A 10370-nucleotide genomic window follows, 5' to 3' on the forward strand; every position below is an offset into this window, starting at 1 on the left:
GCTTTGGAGGCTGTCCTGGAACTAGCTCTGTAGACCAGGCTGGTCTCGAACTCACAGAGATCCACCTGCCTCTGCCACCTGAGTGCTGGGATTAAAGGCGTGCGCCATCACCACCACCGACGAGTTGGGACCTTTTTATTTTTCATCTATTTTGGATCTGGAAAGCCTGACACAACCATCCCAGTTATGAAAAAATTCAGAGGGTGATACGTAACTTCCTAAGGGAAGAAATGCAGTATTTGCTGTGGAGCAGGGATCCCTGTCCCAGCAGCATTGGGGGGGGGGGAGGTTACCTTACCCCTCCCTCCACCAGGAGTCACCCTCCTCGACCACAGGGAAGGATGCACCAGGAACAGTGAGGGACTAAGGGGATGACACGTGCCTAGCCAGCATCAGCCCCATCAACCCGGCCCCAATGGGATGCCAGGGTACAGCCAGTCTACCCTCACATCCCATGCTGCACCCAGCCTGACTTCAGCAGTTGTGGAGGTGTGGAAGTGCCCATGGCGACTCTCACACTGCCGGCTGCCCAGCACCAAGCAGCTCTCATGCCACCCATGTCTTCTCCAGCAAATCTTACTTCTGAGCTGGGTAGTTTAACCCTTATATGCTCATTTTATGTCACTGGCAGTGTTGGTGGCATCTGTATCAGCTGCTACCTTGCTGGTCAGTGTCAGAGGCTACAGGCTGCTCTGCTCACATGGGCTGTTAGCAAACTCAGCTACAGTTTACATGGAATTGTCCCCTGCTATCTGCAGTCAACCCTCATCTTCAAGGCTCCAAGGCTGCTCTGGGTCTTCCTCCCATCTCCTCAGACCCCGCTGTTACCTGGTGTCCTGTCACACACGTGTGACAGAGTCCTGACCTTCACAGGACGTGAGTGGATGGGCAAACCCTAGGGTGACTTCTCCATCCCTGGCCTTGGTCAAGTCACATTCGCAGGATTCTGTTGACCAGGTAATGAACTTGAACTCATGCGGCCACGTGTCTGTCTGTCTCTCTCTCTCTCTCTCTCTCTCTCTCTCTCTCTCTCTCTCTCTCTCTCTCTCTCTCTCACACACACACCCGCCATCTCCCTGCTTGTGCTTGGCTTTTCTACTCGTGCTATCTGAAGGTGTTGTCCTGACAACCCACATCACAGCTCTTTTCTGTCATCTTAAACTTCTGCAAGCCTGAAGCCACTATTTTTCTTTTGACTTCTATGGATTTTGTCGTCTGACTGATTCTAAAGGTCTCAAGTTGGATTCTGGCCATAATGTGGAGTTAGGGAGAGAAACGGTCTGTCTGTCTGTCCACAACCAGACCAGGGAAGCTGATGACACAAGACACTCACACTCAAGTTCATGGGAAAACTTCCATGTTTAATGTAAAAGGCTTAAAGCATTGGATTATTTACACGTGGGTTAGAAAAGATGGCAGCGCCCCAGGGTCTTCGTGAGGGGCTGGGAGTAGACAGTTCATATAAACCCATTAAATAGAGGCTTCCTGTTTCCCAGGAAGAGCTCACAACAGGCGTTGCTGTATCCAAGGTCTTAGTGCACCAGTGCCAGCTTCAGATCAGGTCAGCCACTGATGGAGAAAAAGGTACATTAACAATGACACACATTACCTCCCCAACCCTAGTAAGGAAGCTGCCGCCCTCCCCCACACCCCCAGCAGAGCCAGGAACTTGCCATTCATGGGCATCTCGTCTATCTGGGTGGAGTAGTACTGCTCTATGTCCCTGAGGATTCGGATGTCATCATTCTTGACAAAATTGATGGCCACACCCTTTCTGCCATATCGACCTGATCTCCCGATTCTTTAGAAGAAAATGTGTGTTAGTGAACAGTTAGTTATACAAATGAAGGCCAACAGTCTGGAGCAAAGGAAGGAAGTGCACACCTGTGAATGTACAGTTCTCTGTTGTTGGGCAGGTCATAGTTGATGATGAGCGACACCTGAGGGACATCCAGGCCGCGGGCCCAGACATCTGTGGAAATGAGCACTCGGCTGCAGAAAGAAGAGTCACAAGGTAAGGGCAGAGCTCTGAAAGTTCTAAGTGGCCTGGCCAAGGGCCTTGAACAGTCACATCACCCATACACTGCCAGAAACCCGCTACAATTACTTAAAACGTGGGGTCAGCCCCTCCAGGGAAACAGGACTTTTGCTTTTGTTTTTTCAAGACAGGGTTTCTCTGTGGCTTTGGAGGCTGTCCTGGAACTCGCTCTTGTAGACCAGGCTGGTCTCGAACTCAGAGATCCGCCTGCCTCTGCCTCCCCAGTGCTGGGATTGAAGGCGTGCGCCACCACTGCCTGGCTGAAAACAGGACTTTCGCTTAGCAAAACTCCTGTTATGAACAGGAACTACTGGTTACATCACTTTTCAATCTTAAGGTCAACCCACACCACAGCAGCTGCTCTGCGCAAGTGGTGCCACCTGCTCACACACAGGCCAGAGACATGCATGCTGCCACATCTGAAACATGACAGGTGTACAGGACAAGGGGCGTGAAAACATAGTACAGGAACACAAGCATCCACAAGAGAGTACGTTAGTGAGACCGTGCCACACCCACACACTCACTAAGAAACCACCTAGTGACACGGTCACTGAAAAGAAGGTGGATTCTGTTTCCACTGCAGGTCAAGGGGACACTCCAGAGAGAGCAGCTGTGTGTGGCTTCGCTGCCTTGAGCTGCACCTCAACGGGCCAGAAAAAAGGGAAGAGGCCAGAGCAGCACGTGAGGCAAGCGGACCAGGGCCTAGACTGTGGCAAGAGGGCTCACAGACCAAGTGCTGAAAGCCAGGGAAAAGAAAGCACCCAGAGAGCACCAAGGACAGCGCCATCCGCCCTTGCACAGGAGCCAAAGCCGCCAAAGCCTACCTGGCTCCCGACCGGAACTCCTTCATGATGGACTCGCGCTCCTTCTGCGGCATGTCTCCATGCATGGACGACACGGTGAAGTTTGCTTCTCTCATTTTTTCTGTCAGCCAGTCAACCTACAATCAGATCAAGAGATGAATGAGCTCATCTACCCGACCAGAGACCTGTAAAATGGCAGCTCCCAAAGATGGCTACACAGGGAACTCATCCGCCAACAGCTGGGATGGGCATACCTAAATTCTCTACAGGGAACACTCCCAGACAGCCCACAGGCTATTACTTCAACCTGCTGGGCCTGAGCCTCAGCTTAAAACAAAGACATCAAAATTATTATAGAAAAACATAATGTCAATACCCATTTTTACATGCTAAAGGTGGGTCTTACTATGTTTCCTGGACCCCAGGGACCTTCCTGCCTCTGCTTCCCCAGCAATTCTCCCGCTCGACCTGTTCTGTCTTAACGCGCTGTCTACAGCTGCATCAACACGGGAACCCAGAGCCTGAGCCAGCCCTGCCTTCCTGACAGGAGCGAGGGGCACACCTTCCTCTTGGTGTTGCAGAAGATGACGGCCTGGGTGATGGTCAGCGTGTCGTAGAGATCACACAGAGTATCGAACTTCCACTCCTCTCTCTCCACTGCCACAAAGAACTGCTTGATGCCCTCCAGAGTCAATTCATCACTGCGAACAGACACAAGCTCACTCTTCAAACCAGGAACGAGGGACAAGGCCACCCTAAGACCCCAGGCCTCATCTTGCTAGTCACATCATCGTACCACGCAGGGCTAGTCCTGGACATCGAGCTCAGACTCAGAAATGGAAAAGGGTAGGGACCCTCAGAGCCAGTTTCCACAAAGGGATGAAGGCATGCATCCTTACCGCTTCACCAGGATGCGGATGGGGTCTGTCATGAATTTGTTGGTCATCTCCAGGATCTCATGAGGCAATGTGGCACTGATGAGAACCACCTGTGTGGCTGGTGGCAGGTACCTGTACACATCGTAGATCTGCTCCTTGAAACCTGGGACAAAGAAGAGCCCAGCTATGGCTTTAAGGCCATCATTGTGAGAGTCACACGGCCAGGTCTTCAGGTCAGTGGTCAGAGCAAGTTCACAGGCAGACAACCTAACCCTGACCCACAAGCTACACCTCAAACCCACTCAGTAGTCTGTGCTGAAAACCAGGCAGTGTACCGTGCCAGAGAAAACAAGAATATTGTCACCCCAGCTGGGACTGGTCTCATAGACCTTACTCATGAAAACATTACAATAGGAGTTTTAGTTTCAAAACCTCCAAGACACACTGTTTCTCCACAAAGCAAGGACTGTCACATCCAGGAGGTGGACACTTCACTGTGAAAACTTAAGACTGACAATATGTCAGCAGAAAATTCCGGTCATCTTACCTTTGTTCAACATTTCATCAGCCTCATCCAAAACCAACATCTTGATAGCCCGGGTCCTTAAACTTCTTCGGCGAATCATATCTAGCAATCAGATTTGGAAAGAATTACACATGGCTCTAAGCAAAGAGCCGTTGCACTGGTCCCTGTGAGACCATAGAGAGCCCCCTCCTGGTCCCTGTGAGACCGTAGAGAGCCCCCTCCTGGTCCCTGTGAGACCGTAGAGAGCCCCCTCCTGGTCCCTGTGAGACCATAGAGCCCCCTCCTGGTCCCTGTGAGACCATAGAGCCCCCTCCTGGTCCCTGTGAGACCATAGAGCCCCCTCCTGGTCCCTGTGAGACCGCAGAGCCTCCTCCTGTATACATACCAGGGGCCGGGATGCAGAGAACCCCCCACTCGGCGCGTGCAACTCAGCTGCCGTGGCCTTGAGCACACCTCACAGGCACTACCCACAGCCCAGCTCCCAACCAAGTGCTCACCAAAGACACGTCCCGGGGTGCCTGCCACAACGTGCTGCCCGTAGTCCAGCTTCCGGATGTCCTCTCCAACATTGGTGCCCCCGATGCAGGCGTGGCACTGAACATTCATGTAGTCCCCCAAAGCAAGCAGACCCTGAGGCAAAACAGGTTTACATTAAAGCACAAGGCCAGGCACATCCACACTGCCATTTCCACTCTAATTTGAAACAACCAAGTATCATTTATTCATGATAAAACTACAAGATCTCTTTCCTCTGCCAAAATGAAATTCATTGTGAGGGTTTCTTACTACTGACGGGGCGCCTATCAAACGCAGGATATGCTACAGTTCACAGTCCCATCATATTAACACCCCAATACATATTCAAGACATAATATCATTATTTGACTCAAATGATTTTTTTTTCCCTGTGAAAAAGCTGTCTGCCCTCACCACTCCTGGGGGCAGAACCCAGGGCCTTATGATTGTAGGCGAGTTAACTACCACTAAGGTACACTGTCCAGACCACTTCTAAGACTAAGAGCACGTCAAGTAGAAGCTATAACTAAAACCACCAAGCAGATTCACACAGCATACAAGGAATTACAGTACAGGTTGCCTAGCATGCACATAACTCTGGTTCCATCTTTCAGTGCTGCGAAAACCAAAGTGGAAGGAGGAAAGCATCACCACATCGTGTGCAGGTCAAAGGGCAAGTGTGGGGCCAGGGCTCGCCTTCCACCTACACACGGATTCCGGGGTCAAACTCGGGTCTGAGCAGGGAGCACCTTTGCCCACTCTGCCATCTTGCCGGCCCCAGGAAAACACGAGAAGAGAAAGTGAGCCTATAGACCAACCTGTCCATCTCTCGAGTAAACACTAACCTTTCTGCTGCTGTTGCTCTGCTAGGGACGGGATCTGAGACACTGCCCATTTAAGGGGAGCACTCTACCAGCCAACACCACTGTCTTTAGTGTAGGGGAGCACTCTACCAGTCAGACACCCCCGTCTTTAGTGTAGGGGAGCACTCCACCAGCCCAAAGCCACCATCTTTAATTACCTTCTGAATCTGGACAGCTAACTCTCTTGTTGGAGCCAAGATCAAAGCTTGGGTTTCTCGAACCTGGTAAAGAAGAGGTGGAGAGGGGGTCACTGAACAGAAGAATGGGTTTCCTTGTAGCATTTTCACATTCTCTTGCCCCTTCCCTCCAGAGCCTTACAAACAGGCCCCTCTGCTTTCATGCCCACCTTTTCTAAAGAGAAAATCTGGACTCTGCATGAGCGGAAGCCAGCTGGGAGCTGAGCCCTCACTTCCAGTCTCAGCTGTTCACACAGCTTGCTACAAGCACTGGGCAACTACAGACCCCAGCTCGCATTAGCTCTGCTGCTCCTTCCTAACAGCCAGAGCGTGACACAGTCAGGGCTCTTCTGTATTTTTTTTTTTTTTTTTTGAGACAGGGTCTCTCACTTTGTATCCTTGGCTGGCCTGGAATTAGCTATGGAGAGCATGCTGGACTCAAACTCAAGAGATCCTCCTGTTGGCTGGGATTAAAGCTATACAACCACACCCCACCTAAAAACTGTACACACAGCATTGACAGAAGCACAGACATGTCCTGGGATTTAGGAGTTTGTTGTGAGTGGTAACTCACCTGGATATCCAAGCACTGGAGGACTGAAATGCTGAAGGTGGCTGTCTTGCCTGTGCCAGACTGAGACCTGTTTGAGAAGCACAAGAGTAGTTTATCAGAGGAAGGCACCCAACGACAACACTGTCCTTGCTCTGGTGACCCCACCCCGCACCAGTGCTCCAAAGGCCTGGCTGCACACTGGGCAGCTTCTTTCTAAATGTCCCTACCTTTTATTTATTTTGTTTTTCTGTTTTTTTTCAAAGCAAGGTTTCTCTTTGTAGACCAGGCTGGCCTTGAACTCGGAGACCCACCTGCCTCTACCTCCCACATGCTGGGATTAAAGGCCTACACAAGTTCCTACCTCTTACTCCAACGTCTTAACTTCAAAGATAAAGCCCAAGTACAAGGTCACAACTTTCAATTTTTATTTTTACTTAATGCTTCTGTGTGATTGAATGTCACACATGAGAGGGCGCTTTCAGAGCCTAAAAGATGATGCCAGACCCCCTGAAGCTGGAGTCACAGGCAGAGCCATCGCCACAGCCCCCGGAGACACAACTGCTGTGTAAACCGTTACAGGATGAAACATGGCTTGTGCACCAGGGACAGAAGAGCTTCAGAAGGCTACACAAAAGGTCCCTCTTTCTGTAATATAACTGGCACCTAAGATTTTTGGAGTATAACTTCAAAAAAAAGCCTTTTGAAAATTAAGGCAAATAACAGTTTGGAGTATAGTTCAGTAGTAAAGAAAGCCCTGGGTTCAGTACCCAGCATGTGGAGGGGGAGGAAATAAAAAAATAAAGTTATTAAAAGAGTCTCTTGGGCTGGAGAGATGGCTCAAAGGTTGAGAGCACCCTCTGCTCTTCCAGAGGACCCTGGTCCAATTCCCAGCACCCACACGGCAGCTCACATCTGTCTGTAACTCCTGTTCCAGGGCTTCTGACACACTCACAGAGACACACATGGAGGCAAAACACCAAAGAACATTAAAAAAAAAAAAAAAAAAAGAGCACCTTACGATATGACCCACAGTACCAAGCACCTTCCCAAAATACACACGGCTAAAAGGGGGGAGGGGCCCTTTTCTAGATGAGAGAAAAAAAAAGTTAATGCTGAGCTGGGGGTATAGAGACAAACTCATCTTCCCACAGCGTCACTGCCTCAAGTTGGCTCTCAGCACCCACAAAAACTTACTGTGCAATGACATCTCTCCCCTTAATTATCTGCTTGATAGCACGCTGCTGGATGGCTGACGGTTTCTCAAAACCTATGAACACAGAGAGGAGAAAGACTTAGCTCTCACACTAGGAGGGCACCACACACACACACACACACACACACACACACACACACACACACACACACACACACACACACACACACACACACACACACACACACACACACACGATTCTTACTGCCAACCCCAGGCTGCCAGGCGAATCCACACCTTTACAGACTAGCCTGGGAGACTGCATGTGGAGACAGCATCTACAAATCAACACCGGGAAGGCAGGGGCAGGAGGACCAAGAGTTCCAGGCCAGCCAAGCCACACGAGACCCCCTCTGCAATAAATCGTAAATCCAGAAGCAGAGGTCACTGCCCTTTCCTACTAGCAAGCACTCAAACCCCTGTGTTGCTTGTCCTCTCCCGGGCACTGAACCTGCACAGGCCTGATGTGGGACACCCCACGCTGCTCTCTCACCTGGATATGGCCCCATTATCTAGGTATCACCCCTACACAGACTAGGCACGGTTGTGCACTCCCTAAAGCTCAGCACTCAAGAGGCAGACAAAACTTACACTCAAAGGCTGTAATTCTTTGGTTTTTAGAGACAGGGTTTCTCTGTATTGCTTTGGAGTAGAGGCTGTCCTGGTGCTCACTCTGTAGACCAGGCTGGCCTCCAACTCACAGAGATCCGCCTGCCTCTGCCTCCCGAGTGCTGGGACTAAAGGCGTGCACCACCAATGTCCAGCTGTAGTTCTTTTTTACACCTTAAAGATGTAGCTAGCACAACTTCCCAGCTCAACACAGTTCCTGTGATGGTTAAGCTATCTTAGTGGCCAATTTGACTACATCTGGAATTAACTAAAAACCAAGTTGGGTAGCATTTAAAGTGGGAAGACCCACCTTCCCTGGTCTACACAGTGAGTTCCAGTTCAGCTAGGGCTATTTAGAGACCCTGCTTCAAAAAAACAAAAAACAAGGCCGGGGATGGTGGCAAACACCTTTAATACCACCACTCAGGAGGCAGAGGCAGGAGGATCTCTGTGAGTTAGAGGCCAGCGTGGTCTACAAAGCTACACGGAGAAACCCTGTCTCCAAAAACAAAAAACGAACAAAAGCACCACTCGAGAGGCAAAGGCAGGTGGTTCTCTAGAGTTTGAGACCAGCCTGATCTGCATGCAAATAATTCCAGGACAGGCCGGGCTGCCACGGAGGCACCCCTTCCCAGTTGTCTGGAAAAACAACAACAAACTAACAAAACAGACGGAGCTCAGCCTCCCGCAAATGCTCCTACCTAAGCAAACACCAGCAGCAACACTATTCACTCAAAAAATGCACTCTGCCTGCCACCAGCAGACCCTTCGGTCCCGTCTCTCCCCCCCCCCCGCCCCCCGTCATGGTAGCATCACCATCTGTTCCTCCCCGCCTCGTCTACCAACTCCCAAACGGTACACCCGACACCCCTATGGCTTTCTGCTCTCAACGGCTAGTAGTGGCCTCCCGGTTATTGTCACTTTAGGAAATGAATTCCGAACGCTCCGCCAAGTCTCTCAAAACCCTGCCGCTGGCATCCCGTGACCAGGACCAGCCGGGGGTGCCCGCGTCTTCGTCGCCCCCCCTCCGGCTTCCCTAAAGAGCTTGAAGCCCCGCAAGGCACGAGAGACCCCGCAAGGTTTCCCCCACCCGAGGGGGCAGAGAACCCGGCCCTGCGCTCCGAGCGGGGTCCGCACGCTCTCCGCCCGCCCTCCCGGCCTCCGCCCCGCGCCGCCAGGCCCCGCGCCCCCCGCCTCACCGTAGGCGTAGATGCCGCGCAGCAGGTCCTCCCGCAGGCCCATGGTGTCGAACGTGGGCGTCACGTCCACCTCCTCGCTGGTCTCGAACTCCACCTTGGTCATGTCCTCCTCCTTGAGCAGCCGCTTCCGCGCGGAGCCCGACGTCGCCATCGTGGCCGCGGCCGCCATGATCCCCACTCCACGGAGCGGCGAGCGCGAGGAGCGCGAGCGGCGGCGGGAAACGGAAGCGGAGCTCGCTGTCGCCGGCCCGGCCGGGAGGAAGTGACGACACCACCGAGCGTCCGGCGAGGCGAGGGAGGCGGAAGGGGAACGCTCGGGGACGGCCCTGTTCTCGCGAGACCTAGGGCTCCGCAACTGGGCTGATCTGTTCCTGGGAAACACTCGCTCGCACTTGGGGCTTTTGTTGTTGTGTTGTTTTGTTTTGTTTTCTGCGCTTGAGGAAAGATGATGAGTAAGCTGTTGTGTTCTGCTTTGTGTTCTCGAGGCAGGGTTCCTCTGTAGTTTCTGGAGCCTGTCCTGGAACTGGCTCTTTTATACACCAGGCTGGTCTCAGAACTCACAGAGCTCCGCCTACAAACGCCTCCCTAGTGCTGGGATTAAAGGTGTGTGAAACCGGGTGTGGTGTTGCACGCCTTTAATCCCAGCTCTCCGGAGGCAGAAGCAGGCGGAGCTCTGTGAGTTCGAGGCCAGCCTGGTGTATAAAAGAGCGAGTTGCAGGACAGGCTCCAAAACAATACAGAGAAACGCTGCCTCTAAAAACAAAACAAAACAAACAAAAAGAGCAGTTACTCTTCCAGATAATCAGAGTTCTGATTCAGCACTCAGGTTGTGTGACTCACACCCGACCTAGTCTCCAGCTCCTAGGGATCCAATACTAGATGTGTGGGATTAAAGGCCCGGCGGCCCTCGCCTTTAACCCCAGCACTAGGGAGGCAGAGGTGGGCGGAGCTCTGTAAATTTGACACCAGCCTGGTATGCAAGAGCTAGATCCA

At 51.9% G+C, this 10370-nt stretch overlaps 1 protein-coding gene across 1 annotated transcript; it reads right to left on the bottom strand.

The window, feature by feature from the left end:
• Nucleotides 1–1340: 1340 nt before the first annotated feature.
• On the bottom strand, nucleotides 1341–9627 carry Eif4a3 (eukaryotic translation initiation factor 4A3). Its single transcript, XM_013113141.3, has 12 exons — nucleotides 9378–9627; nucleotides 7551–7623; nucleotides 6378–6444; nucleotides 5786–5848; nucleotides 4746–4878; nucleotides 4270–4350; nucleotides 3744–3885; nucleotides 3407–3545; nucleotides 2866–2981; nucleotides 1885–1992; nucleotides 1674–1801; nucleotides 1341–1569 (listed from the first exon to the last, which is right to left on the bottom strand). The coding sequence occupies exons 1-12, from the start codon at nucleotides 9544–9546 to the stop codon at nucleotides 1553–1555; spliced, it is 1236 nt and encodes a 411-aa protein (XP_012968595.1). The 5' UTR covers nucleotides 9547–9627; the 3' UTR covers nucleotides 1341–1552.
• Nucleotides 9628–10370: the final 743 nt, after the last annotated feature.

The sequence above is a fragment of the Mesocricetus auratus genome, unplaced genomic scaffold (assembly GCF_017639785.1).
Source record: "Mesocricetus auratus isolate SY011 unplaced genomic scaffold, BCM_Maur_2.0 Super-Scaffold_100007, whole genome shotgun sequence".
In the NCBI taxonomy this organism is placed as follows: domain Eukaryota; kingdom Metazoa; phylum Chordata; class Mammalia; order Rodentia; family Cricetidae; genus Mesocricetus; species Mesocricetus auratus.

Excerpts from the sequence above, each read along its gene's own strand:
- Eif4a3 (XM_013113141.3), bottom strand. The coding sequence starts at position 9,546 with ATGGCGGCCGCGGCCACGATGGCGACGTCGGGCTCCGCGCGGAAGCGG. Across the intron at positions 7,624-9,377 it reads GCGCGGCATCTACGCCTACG|GTTTTGAGAAACCGTCAGCC; the intron begins GTGAGGCGGGGG and ends CTGTGTTCATAG. Across the intron at positions 1,802-1,884 it reads AGAGAACTGTACATTCACAG|AATCGGGAGATCAGGTCGAT; the intron begins GTGTGCACTTCC and ends TTTCTTCTAAAG.